At 37.0% G+C, this 17,102-nt stretch overlaps 2 protein-coding genes across 3 annotated transcripts in view; both read left to right on the plus strand.

Annotated features, from left to right (window-relative positions):
* Positions 1-12,456, plus strand: Ephrin (ephrin). 2 transcript variants are annotated; one of them, XM_070287626.1, is made up of 7 exons: positions 1-236; positions 305-379; positions 855-1,546; positions 6,217-6,527; positions 6,609-7,217; positions 9,342-9,524; positions 10,110-12,456. In XM_070287626.1, the coding sequence occupies exons 3-7, from the start codon at positions 1,068-1,070 to the stop codon at positions 10,157-10,159; spliced, it is 1,632 nt and encodes a 543-aa protein (XP_070143727.1). In that variant the 5' UTR covers positions 1-236; positions 305-379; positions 855-1,067; the 3' UTR covers positions 10,160-12,456. The 2 variants fall into 2 exon arrangements, with proteins under 2 accessions (XP_070143727.1, XP_041632671.1); XM_041776737.2 differs by having other exon boundaries at positions 10,345-12,456.
* The window catches only part of LOC108071859 (43 kDa receptor-associated protein of the synapse), a 27,052-nt gene continuing 19,340 nt past the window's right edge, over positions 9,391-17,102 (plus strand). Inside the window, exon 1 of the mRNA XM_041776736.2 lies at positions 9,391-9,524. The gene's annotated coding sequence lies outside the window, so the exon portion shown is untranslated. The remainder of the gene's footprint in view (positions 9,525-17,102) is intronic.

Below are 17,102 nucleotides of genomic sequence, written 5' to 3' on the forward strand. Positions count from 1 at the left end.
TTTTTTTTACACTTTTGCTTTATTAATAGCTCATAGAAAATAATATATGTTTATATGCATATATTTATTGCATTATTGCAATAACATTACAAAAATTACGGTGAAAATGACTTATTTTCGAATGAAGCTCAACAGAGGCAAACATTTTCGGGATATGCAACGTTGAACGGCAAGTGGGAAAGTGGAGAAAATTGTGTACATTGAAAACATACACATAGAGAGGAACTGAATATTGTGTTCGTGTTTTATATGTTTTAATAATGCTGAATAACCCGTTTAATATAATTATTTAAATGTGTTATAGAACTTACAATAAGATGTGTTCTCCGATGATGAAAAGGAACTTATTTTTTGCCAGCCAAGACTCGTCGTCTCTTGTGTATGTATACAGGAAAACCGTCCTCCCATTTAGTGTGTACATACATTTCCTTCCCCATATAGTATTCTATTGTGATGTTTTTCAATAGGAAAGAATGTAAAAAAGAATGTTGATCAACAACTAAAAATTCTATAGTATATACAATTTAAATTGGTGTTTCAATATAATAAAAAAATGGAATAGAATTGTCTGATTTGTTCAGACAGTGCATGCCAAATACAATGAACAACCCAATAAAAAAGAAAGATTGCGTTAATTTGTTACTTAAAAACACTGTAGGTATATATATATGTTTATATATTGTATAAAATACAATGCGAAAATATCATTTAGACTTATTAAAATTAACAGACTTATTTATTAAATTATTAAAATTAAACAAAAAGTTGATACATACCTTTATGTAAATGATTTAATTATTAATAATTTGTGTATAATAGTTAATAAATGAATATTAATTTTAATGTTTTCCCAGACATGGAACAAGGACACATTTTAGAATGTGACGACACGATGAATATAACTTTTACATAGTTAGTTGTATAAAATTTTTACAGATCGCTAAACAACTGTCTTAAATAAGTTGAAAAAAATAACAAAACAAACAAATTGTTAGCGGAATGCCTGAAGAAGGACTAAAGATTAAAGCACAAAAGATTAAAAAACAGACAGAAGAAGAACCATCAACATGTTGCACCATAATAATCCAGAGCTCTCGATAATGTCGATACCTATTGATAACCACGATAGTCAATGTCGGAAGAATACGCAGAGTTTTTATAGAATGTCAACAAACCGTAATCGAAATCAGACAATGAATAATCAACAACAGCAACCAGCTATGCATAGAAAATCGATAAGTAAGTGCAAGTTTTCCAAGTCACATTACTTAAATGAAAAAACCAAATCGGAGAAATCGAACCTCGTAAAAATGTCGCAAAGTTTTCCTGCCAAAAAAAGATTAAAACCACGCAACAGCAGAAATAAAGATCGAAAACGTTCATTATCCGTTGTGAGAAGCAAAAATATGATAATTCCCTTACCCACTCTGGGGACAACATCCTTTGTCACCCTGCTCACATTGATTTGTATGGAAACGGTATTATTATCAACCATGTCCAGTTGCGCCAAGACCTTTTACATGCATTGGAATACATCGAACAGCATGTGAGTATAAAAATTGTTACTTTAATCTCATTAAAATCTTAAAAAACAAAATAATTTGAATTGTTTGGAAAAAGGTAGGTTTATGTATAAAACAGCTATAGCAAAACATTAAAATATAAAGTTTTAATATTTTGTAGGTTGTTAATTATACCTACTTTATAATACCTACTAATACAATTTATATATCGTATTGATAAAACTATATTGTAAAAAAAAAATGTCTTTACTTCCCCACTTGGAGTAATTCTGTCGCCTAAACATGACGTACGCATTGGACGCATTATAATTATTTACTTATCGACATCTCCTTTGCTGCTTTCGTCGTCCTTTGTTGCACCTTCTTTCAAACCGTGTAAAATCATCCCCAAATGACGAATGACGAGCGTACGCACTTTTAACAGCTGCGGTTACTTATTCAGCTTTGCGTAAAAATCCAAAGATAAACCTAAAATCCCATTATAACATATATGAAAGTACAATTATTGTTTAAAAAGTATTATTACTTACTACTATTTTTCCCAGAACGAAAAGATATGGTAATACAAAAGATACCCTCTCGTTTTGTTCCTATTATATTGACCGCAGTTGTATATGCCTTTTATTTGCTTCTTAGCACCAACACAATCACACTCACTGGTTCTGGAGAGAGCTTAAATACATATGCATATGTATGCATATTCCTGTCTTGGATAATACATATGACTTTCCTTTTAGGTTCTGGCACACATGTTTAAATGCAACAACACACTGAAATATGCACCTAATATTGTACAGAATTCAAGCTAACTTCGGCACGCCGAAGTTTGTATACCCTTGCAGTTTGCAATTGAATCATTAAGAATCGATCAATTCTGGTCAAATTAATAGAAACAAGAAAGGAAGCACGCCGAATGGCAGTTTGCAATTGGATCATTAAGAATCGAGCCATTCTAGTTAAATTAATAGAGAAAAATTAAGGGAAATATATAAGTTGTATATTTATACATATAATAATTTTAGTTTTGTTATTTATATTATACATTTAAGTGCTAAAACATAAATAAAACAGAGTTTAATTACATTTTACCTATACTTATTATGTTTATGCGTTTTTATACCGTTGCAGGGTAATATAATTTCTATCAGGTTTGCAACGAAGTGAAGGAGACATTTCCGACCCAATAAACCATATGTATTTATTCTTGATCACCATCAACAGCCAAGTCGATCTTGCCGTCTGAATGAAACTTTGCAGATAGTCTTTTGACTATTTTCATTGCTAGATAAGTCGGAACGGGCCAGATCTATGGCAGCTCATATATGAGATTTTCACAAAATTAAAACTTAAATTCTAAAATAATACAAAATGATTATCAGGCCTGTTCTAGTTTCCATTTCCGCAAGATCTACTCGGATTCGGATTTCCCTGATCTGTTCTAGGTTTTACTTCCGAAAAATATCCACGGATTTGTATTTTCCTCTGTTAAGTATCTGTTAACATCCGAATGAAACTGCTAGGAAACTTTTCGACTGCCATTTGCCTGGCGGATTCAGTTCCGCAACATTATTGTATAACTGAATTACTTAAAGCTAATACACTTGGTTTTTAAATAATTATTTTGTGGTTGCACCTTAAAATCGGTTCGATTCTAGCCTTCAAGATTATTGCAAATCCGCGCCTCTGCATATTTCTAAGATTACTTTCAAACAATTAAATTTTATGCTGTCTTACAATTAAAAGGTAGGCTATTAATTAAAAGTATATGAAAAAGTGTTCTTTTTAAAAATACCAGCCAATTCAATCTACAAACTGAACTTAATTTTATGCAAAGGGAAATTTTTCTACAATCTCGGCAACTCTACTCTCGTGCATTTTGCCTGATTGATTGCCATCTGATTGCAATTAAACCCTTTTTTAAATGCTTATTTTCAGCCGTAAATGGTTCTTCCTTCGATTTTATGAATTTAATTAGTGCTTCATTACAATCTATGGTGCAAAACTGGTCACTTAAAAAAAAATGATGTGGCGAAACGGCTTAAGTAAGCTTAAGGGGGGGGGGGGGGGGGGGGGGGGTTATGGTTAATTCGGTGCAAAAAAGGCCACTTTTCAAATATTGTGGCGGAACGGCTAAAGTGAGCTTAATGAATTAAATACCATATAATAACACAACATTTGTATAATTTTTGATAAATTTTGTATTGAAAAATATTTAGAGGTAGAGAAGTTATAGGGAATCTCCAGAGTCGCCTCCAAAAAAAGTTGTTTTGCGGTGTACATCCTAACAGTCCACAGGATCATCCGATCTAAAAAAAATTATACCTCATTCGTTAAAGGATAAGTGTCCCGAGGTATTCACGAAGCGTTTTTTTTTTTTAGTTTTTTTGTGATTTTTTAGGAAATTTGAAAGTCAAAAACCCGATTTTTGACTAAACAAAAAAAAACTTTATTTCTTAATTTAAAAATTAAAAAAAGGCCGACGTGAATACCTGAGGAATTAGTTAAAGAATGTGTGTGCCAAATTTCAAATCGATCGGTCCAGTAGTTTTCTGTAATCGTGCACACCGATTTGAATAATTGAATTTTTCAGGAGAGCGCTTTAAACTTTGTGATTCCCATGCATTGAACACCAACCGACCTTCGTTCAACTCCGTATAACTTCGTCAATTTCGTTCTGATCGACGTAAATTTTGGACACAATATTCTTAAGATGTTAAACTTTAAAAATAAAAAATAAAAAAAAATTTACGAAAAAAAAAATTAAATACCTTACGCCCCCCTTAACAAAATAAATACCTAATAATAAGACAGCATTAAATAATTTTGTTGTAAATGGTGTATTTTAAAATGTTTGGATGTATGGGGGTAATAGGGAAGCTCTCGAGTGTTTGGAGGTAGACTTTCAGGCGCGTTTTGTTATTGTTGTATCCCCAATAGGCCTACTCCAGATTCAATATGCGTAAATCTCCAGCAAAGACAAAAAATTAAAAGTTCTTTAATGTTTTTGTTTTCAATATACATATTCACATTAAGAAATGTTTTAATTGATCAAATAATATTAGCATATTCTAGAAAAGTTTTCAAAATATTCGAATGCGAGTTAGAATTAAAACCAATTTGAATTTCAGAAAATCATTTAACTAATTTTTATTTCATATCATATACTACAAATGCGTAATTTACATAATATGTTCATATAAAATATATAAATCTGTATGTCTTTTATGTATTTTAATTATTAAATAAGTATGCTAAATAACAAGAAAGGAAGCTAACTTCGGCTCGGAGAAGTTTGTATACCCTTGCAGATTGCAATTGGATCATTAAGATCGAGCCATTCTGGTTAAATAATTGAAAAAAAAAAAAAAACAAAATAAAATATTTAAAAGCTGTATACTTATTCATAGCACAACTAAAATGATGAAAACACACATAAAACAGAGTTTCATAACATTTTACATATATTTATTATGTTTACAGTTTTACATTCCTAGCTTTACATTTTCTCTACATTTACCGATCGCGTCTATAGCAGCTATATGATATAATTGTCCGATTTATATAATATTTATAAAAAATTTCTGAAATAATACCAAAAGTTCATATCTCAAATTAGATGAAAATACGTTGAAAAACAACGATGTTATAATTTTTTCTATTAATTTCCCGATCGTTCCTATGGAGCTATAAGATAAAGTTGTCCTATTTATCGAACATTTGTATGGCAGGTATATAAGTCGTCCCATCTGGACCGTTCCGACATATATAGCAGTGAGAGTATATAGAAGACTATATGCAAAGTTTCATTTAGGTAGCTTTAAAACTGAGGGACTAGTTTTCGTAGAAACGTACAGACGGACATGGCTAGATCGACTCTGCTGTTGATGCTGATCAAGAATATATATACTTTATTGGGTCGGAAAGGTCTCCTTTACTGCATTGCAAACTTCTGACTGAAGTTATAATACCCTGCAAGGGTATAAAAATAGTTTATATAAATTCATAATTATATATGTATGAATTATCTAATTTAATTGGTTAAAAAATTAATAATACATTATTATCAATAAAAATATAAAATAAAAGAGTTATTAAAATAAAAAATAAATTTAATAGCGAAATTGGCCTTCTTGAGGCCCGTTTGCACAAAAACACTCGGAGCCGAAAGCCAGATCAAGACCAAGTCAACACGAAAAAAATCTTATGACGTTACGCATCTTACAGAATTGTTATGTCTTTGGTAGAAGCATGTATGTTGTCAAAACTATTTACACATTTTATTTACTTCAAAAGAATTTAAATTGTTTTCTTCTTAAATTTAGTTTTATTCAATTTTAATATTCTTTTTAGCAAAATATCGTAAGTTACTCTATTAATAATTTAAAACATAGTTAAATTTAAGTAGTCAATTTAGATAAAATGCGAAAATGACTCCTTCACTGCCTTGCAAACTTCTGACTAAAATTATGATACCCTGAAAGGGTATAAATGTGATAAATTAATATAATATTATTCTTATTTTATTCAAAATAAATTCTATAGAATAGGATAAAATATGATTAGAACAGCGAAACAGCAGCTGATGCTCAAATAATTTGAGACTGAAAACTTAAAAAAAAAAAAATGTAATTAGAGAATTTGAATATTAGGTAACGTTTATCTATAATAAAATGTCTACACTTTTATATTACAGATTTCGTATCGATAACACCGATCATATAATCGATGTGAATAAAGGCAATTTGGCATTTGAATTCGATCAGGTGCACATCATATGCCCCGTTTATGAGCCCGGAACATTTGAGAATGAAACGGAGAAATATATAATATACAATGTATCGAAGGTGGAATATGAAACATGCCGAATAACGAATGCCGATCCGCGTGTAATAGCTATATGTGATAAACCTCAAAAGTTAATGTTTTTTACAATAACTTTCCGGCCATTTACACCGCAACCAGGTGGTTTGGAGTTCCTTCCTGGAAATGATTACTACTTCATTTGTGAGTGTTCGTTTATAATTATTACTTTTTAGGCTCATGTTATTATCGTTATATATATTCTTTATCGTTATATTTATATAGCAACTTCATCAAAGGATGATTTATATCGTCGAATTGGCGGTAGATGCTCTACAAATAATATGAAAGTTGTCTTTAAAGTATGTTGTGCGGCGAATGAAGACAAAAATAAAACTAGCTCGGTCGCTACGTCATCGGTGGATGTGGCAGGAGCAGGATCTGGAGCGGATAACGCTGGAAACAGCGTCAATGTCGCAGCCAATAATGAAGAGAGTCACCATGGTCACGGAATGGTCCACGGCAATAACATAGCTATGGGTAACTCTGGTGGCCTAATGCCCGCTGGAAATCCCATCAATCCGACGGGCATTGGCATAGCCACCACTATAAATTCGAATATTGATCAGTTTAATCGGATTCCCATACAACAACCAAATATTGTTGGTAACAATGTGGGCTCCAGTGGAATTATATTAACACCTGGAAACCCTAACCACGGTCTTGGTAGCATCAATATGCTGCAACCGGGACGTGGTGGCATAAATATTGCCTATCCCGGACAACATCATCATATTCAAACTGGCATTCGAATAAATAATGTGCCAACTCAGCATAACAACAACTATCCTTTGCTTAATAAGGGTATTATTAACAGCAATGGAAACAACAATGGTGAGTTACAACTTTTATATTAAAACCTATCAAATCAGATGTTGTTGGGTGTATAAAATATTTTTTGCACACATATATTATAAAAATTGGTTCCAATCGCATTTTTGGCGGCAATTTATTAAAATAATTTAAAGCCCTATCAATGCGCTCGTTTAGGGCATAGTATGTTCTGTAGAATGGAGTAGAAAAAGGTTCAAAAGTTCTTAGTTGCCTACCTGAAACACAAAAATTTACAAGGCTTTATAAAGCGGGACAGTCAGCTTTTCTATCCTCTAACGAAGACGTGCATTTGTCTTGGTAGCATCAATATGCTGCAACCGGGACGTGGTGGCATAAATATTGCCACTATCCTCTAACGAAGACGTGCATTTGTCTTCGTTAGAGGATAGAAGAGCTGACTGTCCCGCTTTATAAAGCATTGTAAAGTCGGCATTTAGCGGAATAAGAAGGAACAGGATCGTAGAGATTGAGAGAGTAAAGCGCGAAAAATACGTTTTTTTGTTGGTCAAGTCGGTGTAAGTGTATGGAACTTAAGGTATTCCAAATAAATGAGGCATACTTCACCTTAGACCATACGAATGTAAAAAAAACAAGAAAGGAAGCTAACTTCGGCACGCCGAAGTTTGTATACCCTTGCAGATATTATTTCATTAAATTTTACCTATACTTATTGTTTGGAGTTTGACAGTTACAGTTTTACATTATCTCTACATCTTCCGATCGGTTTATATGGTTTGACAGTTACAGTTTTACATTCCCAGCTTTATATATTTTATACATTTACCGATCGTTTCTATTGCAGCTTTATGATATAGTTGTCCGATTTTCATAAAATTTGTACCAAAATTCTGAACTAATAAAATAAGCTTATATCTCAGAGTACATAAAAATAGGTTGAAAAACAACGAAGTTTGTTTTTTCTATTAATTGCCCGATCGTTCCTATGGCAGCTCTTAGATATAGTCGTCCGATTTTCATGAAATTTTTACCGATAATATAAATGGTGCAAAAATGTTGATAAACAGCAAAGTTTCATTCAGATAGCTTTAAAACTGAGAGACTAGTTTGCGTATAAACGGACAGACGGACAGACGGACATGGCTAGATCGACTCGGCTGTTGATGCTGATCAAGAATATATATACTTTATAGGGTCGGAAAGGTCTCCTTCACTGCGTTGCAAACTTCTGACTGAAATTATAATACCCTGCAAGGGTATAAAAAGGCTAAGTTTGGTGTCAGAAAATTGAAGCGAATTACATACGCTTTGGGAATTATATAATTAATGTGCTTAATTGAATATAATAGAATAATAGAATAGAAATTTGGCATCAAACATAAATTAATATAAATTAGAATATTTTTATATTTTTTCATAGGAATGTATATTGGAGGGTTAAAATGTAATGCGATATATCGGTATAACTAGTTCTACTACACTACCTACTCTGCTAACCCTAGGATATGTAAATGTTTATTTCCGTTTTTGTATGAAATTTCCGCTTATAGGGTCAATCACCACCGCATCGTTTACCAGCAAAAATTCTTGGTTTAATATCGATGTGGAATTAATACAATTCCAAAGAGATTGAATAATTACATATCTCTGGGCTCCTTCTATACATATATTTTCAAACAATGTTCTTAATGCAAAAAAAAAATTTACAAAATGAGATTGCCATTTTAAAATAATAATTTGTTAATGCAAGACTCTTTCAACGAGTATCGTATATTCGAAACGACTTGCCCTGCCTTGCTGAAATTGAGTTCTGAATCGCAGGAAGTAGCAGAAACGCACATATATTTTTTGCTAAAAATCCCTTTATTACTTTTTGCATTTATATTAAATAGTAAGATCCAATAAAACCGGATGGACATTCTTGTCCGCATTTGCCCTCATTAGGTAATTCGAAGTGTGTCCGCCTCTTTGGTGGTTCTGGTGGTTCCAGAGCCTTTTGTAACATTTTGAAAACAAACACCCTAAAATTCCTCAAAAGCTTTTTCTGCTTCGTCGACAGCCTTCCACAGTAATAAATTAAATATATATATTTACATATCCAAATTATTATAAACAATATTTAAAAGTTCGATTATAATAGTATTATAAATTTATCTTATTGAACAGACGATCACAATCATTACAACAAACAGCATCCCAACGAAGTTGTTAAAAATGAAGAGTTAACCTACAATAGTGGCGGCTCCTGTCAGTCTCTTTGGATCAATTCGACGCTAGTATTGTGTATTATAGCATTCCTTACCATTAATTATATGGTGGAGACGACATTTGCAAGGCCAGCATGCTGTGGTAAGGACATCAAACATGAACGGTGAATTCTGTTTTTTTTAAGACCATCAACATCACTCGATCAATATCTTTTCTCCAAACTCTCTATTAACCATAATAGTAATTAATATTAAATATTGAAAAGTGATAAGGACTGGTAAAGGATTACAGAAACGACATTGATTTGACTTTGCAAACATTTTAAGAATAATATAGAACAGAAAATAGAAAAGGAGAAAAGGTGAAAATAGAATCCATAAGTAAACAAATTAAATATATATCACAAAAGTTAGCTGTAGTGCTTATCTTTTAAGATAAAAGTAAAGGCAAATGTAAAGGCAAATGTAAAAGTAAAGGTAAAAAAGAGGGGTAATTGTAAAAGTAAAAAAGAAAAAGGTAAAGGTAAAAAAGTAAAAGATAAATTTAGAAAAGGAAAAAGTAAAGGTAAAAAGAAAATGTTAAAAAAGGAAAAGTGAAAGATTATTTTTATTTACCGTTTTTTTTTGTCTATATAGAAACATATATTTATTGAATTTCCCGAAGGATTTTTTTTTAGTTAATTGAATACAATAAATTCTTATTTTATTTTCAAATACAAAATCACAGAAAATAGTACCACATTAACAAAGATAAAGCTCAAGATAAAGGGAAAATGAGGATACAGAACAAAAGATCAATATGTAGTATTAATGCAAGGCCAGGTATACATAGAACCAGCAAGTGCCTAAGAGCCACTACATCGTTTACTGTTGTCTCCTTAAAATAATGGTTTTCTTTTTGAGTTATTCGAAAACCGCGCACTGGTTAAGGAAATATTAACCTTAAAGAGTTTGTCCATCAGCTTTGGAAACAACCCTCTTAAATATGAACTTATAGAGGCAGCTTTGCGGTCAGGAATTCCCCAGAAGAAGAATCAAGAACAACTTAAAAGAAGTCGCGTTCAGACAGGAAAAACAAAGCTTTAGAGCGTAAAGCATCACTGCCGTATTAACTGAACAGTTGGAACATAAGATGAAAACGATGAACCATTCCTTAACAATGGCATTGTCTATTATCTAAAAAGAATACGAAAAGCTAAAAGGAAATGTCCATAAAAATAATGATAGTTGTCGTAATGCCACGGATTATCTCTATCATTAGAGATTAGAGATACTAAATAAAAATGCAAAAAACCTTCAGAAAAAAATCTCGAAATCAACCTAACTTATTTAAATCCTCGTAGCAAGGGTTTTTTCGACTGAAATTATATAAAAAATAATAGTAATATTAATTATTATTAAAAAACGCTTAATGATATATAAAATTAAGCGCATTTAATTAATTAAGTAAATCTAAATATTAATATAAATGTACTGTAATTGTTTAGTATATATATACATATAAACATAAATCGTGCGTAGAAATATTTTGAATATGGTAAAGGTGAAAATTCAAAGAACTCCAACTATAAGTTTTATGTTCTAATTCTTGTTTATGTTTTTTATTACAATTATTTTGTAAATGCGAACCAACAGTATAGCGAAGTGATTATTACAAATTTAATTAAAAGAATATATGTGTATATAACATATGACTTAATATACAAGAAATGTTTAGGTGAAACGTTATAAACTTTGTAAATTTAAACGACGACACAAACTAAAATATTAAATTCAAACTTATATAAAAAATAAAATAAAAAATAGATTTTTGCGAAAAAAAAACACAAGAGTTAAAAAATTTATATTTACATAGTCTTATATTAGTGAAAAATAAAAAAAAAAACATTTCTATTTAATGCAACATTTTGGAAAGAAAAATACTTAAAAAAAAGTGTACAAAAATTTTAATTGAGAAACGAAACACGGTTATATAAATTATCAAGTTTCTGCTGGTTTTCTTGCAACTCTAAAATTCAAAATAATTAATTTCGTTATATTTATTTTTTATAACCTCCAATAATAAAAAACCTTTGAGAATTATAAATGCCACACTACGAATAAAAAACCTGAAACACTAAACCGAATTTATAAAAACCGAAATCTAGATTCAGTCCTTAAAAAGTATTGAATTTTTTCTTCCCCTGGTTTCTTCCCGCTTAATTTAAAAAGTAGATTCTAAAGCAACACGCGAATATTTCCATATACATATGTATGTACATATATTTTTATGCAGTTAAAATTTTTAAATATAATTTACTTTAAAGCACCTTCTCCATGACGCTCTACCCATCATCTTCTAGCATGTTAGGCTTTACAAGCTACTTTTTGATTTAAATGGGAAGATAAATGAATAGCAGACCGAAATTTAACTAAATTATACTTAAACACCAACAACCAATACGATACAATACTTACATACAAAGCATGCGATTATAATTCATAACAATAGAACAGTAAATTCTTACAGCAAAATAGTTACAAAGGGCTCGAAAATATTATAGGATAAAAGCATATAACTCGACAATTACTCAATTACATTAAACACAAGGTTTTTTGTGTTCAGACCCCCATCAGCTGTCTCCTACATCTCCTACTGTTCACCGATTTTGTTTTTTTAAATAATAATTGGAGAATTGCTATTATTTAATTAAATTTTTTTCTTGAAGGATACAGTTAGTTTTTAGTTAATTGAAAACATTAAATTCTTATTTAATTTTTAAATACAAAATTACATTAAATAGTACCACATTTACAAAGCCACAAACTATATTGAAATTAAAAAAAAAGAAAAAAAAAACTTTATAATTACACGTTGTGACTCACAGCATATTTTGTATGTTACCGAAAAACACGGAGGGGAAAGAGTATAAAGTGTAGTTTTTAACATTAGCTCAGCATAAATTAAACTTATAAATGTTTAAGGAGTATTCATAAGCCAGATGCATATTGACACTATGTAAAAGCAGAAAACAGCAAAAGTAATGATCATAAAAATGTAATATTTGCAAATAAAAAATCGATTTTGAATTTAATGCTTCGGCTTACAGTTTCTCATCCTTCCAAATTAAAATTCAAGTAAGTATTTACTGTCTACGTACTCAGTCCATCTGTGTGAACAGTTGCGATTTCGCAGATGTGAAACTCGTCTTCCCACAGAGCTACATACACAGATGATCGATCAGCTGTGCCACATCTAAAACATAAACAAAGATGGCTGATGTGGGAGTAAAATGAATAATTGATCAACTATTTATTCCCAGATTACGTAATATCCTTACTAAATTAAAATTAATTATATGACGAATAATGTGAGTTTCTCAAATGATTTTTCTTGAAATAAGAGCAAATGCCCCGAAGGGTGCTTTTTAGTATAGACTTTCAAAATCTATAAAATAAAGTAGAAGTAAGCGCTTTATAGTAAATAGTAGGAAAAATTGGAGAAATTTTTTCGGCAAGAATATACAGGAATGAGATTGTAGCTTTGGCGCCACATTTCAAATTCCACATTTCTATTGTTCCTCGTCATTTTTTTTTCAATTTTCGTAGAGAATGGTCAAGTTTTTGTTGTCAATATGAAGAAATCGCCATAATAAACTCATTAAATTTAGATGCACAACGGATGGCAGAACAAAATGAGAAATTTCGGACCGCAAGAACTTATGGTCCATCCCTTCAAGGGATCTTGGATGTTAATGTACCTCTGTTGGTAGAACCTATAAGGGTTAAATTAAATTAAACTTAACTCTATTCTCTTTTAAAAATTAATATTTTCGATGTGAAAATTAAGAAATTATTATAAACAAAGTGTGTTGCATTTATTTTTTAATCTGTGAAGTTAAAAACAATTGAACCCTAATAATTTTTTATTGATTTAATATTGCACATTTTTCGCAAGCCTCAAAATTGTAAGGATGTGTCTTAGGCCGGGGTAAACCTCAGCGGCCCAGGATTCCTCTCCAGAAATATTTATATTTTTAGAGACGGCCAGAACATGGACGCCGAATTTTAATGAATTTTCTAGGCAAAAGGGGCTCGTTTTTAAAGGCGAATCTTACTTCGGGAAAAATGGGAATCTAAAATGGTCACCCTGGCGATGGCCAGGTGCTCCTCCGTTTCCTGCGCCCGCTCGGTTGCCCAGCAGCGGCGCCTCTTCCGATCGGCAAGATCTCCGCCGCCCGAGATGACCCAGCGGCGATGGCGGGCAAAATGCAGATCGAAAGGTAAAGGGAGAGGGGAAGGGGAAACCTAATGCGCGAGATCACCCTGGCGGTGGCCAGGTGCTCCTCCGTTTTCCTGCGCTCGCCCGGTTGCCCAGCAGCGGCGACTCTTCCTATCGGCAAAATCTCCGCCGCCCGGGATGACCCAGCGGCGATGGCGGGCAAAATGCAGATCGGAAGGGAAAAGGAGAGGGAAGAGGGGAATCTGTGAGCACGTGCCGGCGGCGAGGAGCTCGTAGCTCGGGAAAACCCAGCAGCCCCGATGCCCACGCCAGATCTGTGCCCGGGAGAACCCAGCGGCGACAAATCCCGCTCCCGTCCCGCTGCTCTGGCCCGGAGCTTGCCCAGCGGCCACGCGAAGTTGGTGCGGGAGAACCCAGCCACCAGCTCAGCGAGTGAGTGAGCGGGAGGGGAACACCTTGGCGCGCGTCACGATAAGGAATTATTTTTAACAACGCGGAGTTTCATGCGGGTGCGAGGGAGAAAGACGATGGAATTTCTGAATTCATTTTCTGTGCTTTATTACATTAATTAATTATTGTCTACATTTTCCTAACCTACGACTGCCGTCCCTAACCTGGCCCTACGCCACACTCCAGAAATCTACCCTGACATGGCACTCGGCCGGCTCACCCGCTGTTGTCGGTGGACTGGGACACGTGTCCTGCAGCCAGGATATGCAAGGGCACTCGCGTGTCCTTTTTGGGACTTAGTCGTTTGGGGAACTTTCCCACGTGTCCTTTGAGGACTTGCCGCCCGCGGCGGGAGAGATGTGTAACGATCGCGTTCGAAGATGCCAGAGAAGTGACCGCGGTCGCAGCTTGCAAAGCCCTTGTCGCCTCGTCTCTGCCAAAAATGTCCGGGCAGCGCAGCTTTCGGCCGTCGGCTTCGTTATTGTTATTGTTTATGTTTTGATCGGCATGTAAATAAACACGACCAAAACGTAAACACGCACGATCGTCGGAGGGGAAATGTCGCTGCCTCTGCAGCTGTTCGCGTCGGCAGCGGAGAGGGGAAATGTCTTCAGCGCGGTCGCTACAGTCCGTCTTGGAAAAAATGTATACGCCTGTGCGTTGCGGTCTTAATCTAACTCTAATTTGGCCCTTCTTGGGCAAATTAACTTTGGGCTTCATGCCCGCTTAAATGTACAGTTGTGTGTATGAGTGTGTGTGTGGGGTGTGGGTGTGTGGTATGGCTAATCCTAACTTACTAATTGCTAAACTTAACTATAAACTTAACTAATATTTACATTATTTACAAAATAGGGTTTTGTGACTTCGTCACACTCCACCCTATCTTCGGGAGGGATGGAGAGTGACGATAACCCTTCTGCTCCGGTTCACCTGGATTCGAAAGCGCTGGTTTCCCTCCTCCTCCAGGATCCGGATCGTCTGTCGCCTCGGTACTGCCAGGCGCCCGTGTATCCGGCGAAGCAGGGCTGCCGGCAGCGTGCCGTTCGGTGTGGTCCACTCCGCCGGGGCAGGCACCCAGCGGGGAGGATTGAGGGCTCCCTCGTCGGTGTCCAACGACGATTCGTCGGATGAGCTGGGCGGGCTGTCTGCCCATGGTGCGCTCCGGCGCCGTGCTCGGCGGCGCGGGGTCGGTGATGGTGGGCCATTCGTTTGCGGTTGGGCAACCGGTGGGTTGCCGAGTTCCTCGCTGAGGTCCTCCGCTCTTCGGCGCGCCTCCTCTGCGGCCAGTTCCGCGATGGTGGGCAGGCGTGGTCGAGGATCGCGTCTTGGGGTTCCGCGGCGCATCGGGCGGTAGCGTGAGGGCCGGCGTAGAGACCTGGGCCAAATATCTCCTCGTACGAGGGCGGAGGAGATCGGCTGCGACTGGTGGTGGCTGGGGCCCGGCCTTGTAGCGGCGAAGATCCAGCCACGGTCGCCCCGGTGGGCGACTTCTGGAGGGTGTCGTTGTGGCCCAATGGGGCCGATGTGCCTGGGCACTAGGGGCGGCATTCCCCTTGCAGATGATGGTCGTAGTTCGGCGTGGTCATCCGCGTTCACCCCCTCCTCGTCATCGCCGCGGTGGTGGGCGACTTCCAGAGGGAGTGGTCGTGGCCCGCTGGGGCTGGTATGCTGGGACTCCATGTCGTCGGCGTCGATGGTGATGTCCTCGACGGGTAGAGCCCGTGGCCGGGAGGGGTCGGCGAGGCTGTCGCTGGGAAGCGGCTGGCTTGGCCGGCGCCGTGGAGCGCCTGTAGGAGCTCGTCGACCGCACCGTACATCCATGCGGTGTCCTGTGGCGCCGGGGCGGGAGTCGGCGGATGGCCTTGTCCGTCCATCGTCTGGTTGGCCTCGGTGCTGCGGAATCTGTGGAGCGTGTGGCTCGTCGTGCCTTGTGGTAGGCGGGCTGAAGGCGGTTGTCGCTATATAAGCGGTCGATCGGTGCGCATGAAGATGCGATGCTCTGCGATGTGTGATACCCCTGAGAGAGTATCAAATTTGGCCAGTTCCTGGTCCAGGAACTCCTTCACCCAAGGCTCGGGGTAATCCGGCGTCTCGGATTTCTCTATCTGGAATGAGACTTGATCCTCTGTGGGATGACTCACCAAATTGACGGTTCCGCATAGGGGCGGGCTTGGCTCCGGCGTTTCCTCGACGTGATCCTGGAAGCGGACACGTTTTGTGGAGGTACGGAAGGGATTCCGTTGCGCGGCTGTGGCATCTGCCACGGGCAAAGCCTGTCTCCAACAGGGCGGCTGGTTCTCCGTCGCTGGTGATGCTGTGCCTCGAAACTGTGCTCGAGGCGAGGTGCTTGGCTGGTCTTCGAGTTCGGAGCGTGGCTCCCTTGGCTGCCCTCGATGGGTAGAGCGTGGCTCTCCTTGGGCTGTCGTCTGTGGCTTCTCGGCGCGGGTGGAGTGTGACTCCGTTGTCGTCCTTCGCTGATCAGAGCGTGGCTCTGCATGAGGTGCCCCTGGTGGTTCTTCGGATGTGGAGCGTGGCTCCGTCGATGTGTTTCGTTGATCAGAGCGTGGCTCTGAGTGATGTGCCGTGGATGGCTCTTCGTGGTTGGAGTGTGACTCCGTCGATGTACTTCGCTGATCAGAGCGTGGCTCTGAGTGATGTGCCTTGGATGGCTCTTCGTGGTTGGAGTGTGACTCCCTCGTCGTTCTTCGTTGGTCAGAGCGTGGCTCTGCGGCTGGTCCCGTGGGTTGGAGCGTGGCTCCCTTCGCTGGTCAGAGCGTGGCTCTGTCGTTGGTCAGAGCTGGTCAGAGCGTGGCTCTGTTGTTGGTCTTCGCTGGTCAGAGCGTGGCTCTGTCGTTGGTCTTCGCTGGTCAGAGCGTGGCTCTGTCGTTGGTCTTCGCTGGTCAGAGCGTGGCTCTGTTGTTGTTCTTCGCTGGTCAGAGCGTGACTCTGTCGTTGGTCTTCGCTGGTCGTTCGGTCGCAGTCGGAGGGTCTGCCCTATATTTTATTTATTTTATTTCGATTTATTTTAATTTTATTGATTTATTTTAA

The sequence above is a fragment of the Drosophila kikkawai genome, chromosome 4 (genome assembly GCF_030179895.1).
Source record: "Drosophila kikkawai strain 14028-0561.14 chromosome 4, DkikHiC1v2, whole genome shotgun sequence".
In the NCBI taxonomy this organism is placed as follows: domain Eukaryota; kingdom Metazoa; phylum Arthropoda; class Insecta; order Diptera; family Drosophilidae; genus Drosophila; species Drosophila kikkawai.

What these genes read in the sequence shown, in the direction of transcription:
- Ephrin (XM_070287626.1), top strand. Translation starts at nt 1,068, where the DNA reads ATGTTGCACCATAATAATCCAGAGCTCTCGATAATGTCGATACCTATT. An exon ending in AAATGATTACTACTTCATTT is followed by an intron (nt 6,528 to 6,608) that starts GTGAGTGTTCGT and finishes ATATTTATATAG; the next exon opens with CAACTTCATCAAAGGATGAT. An exon ending in CAGCAATGGAAACAACAATG is followed by an intron (nt 7,218 to 9,341) that starts GTGAGTTACAAC and finishes CTTATTGAACAG; the next exon opens with ACGATCACAATCATTACAAC.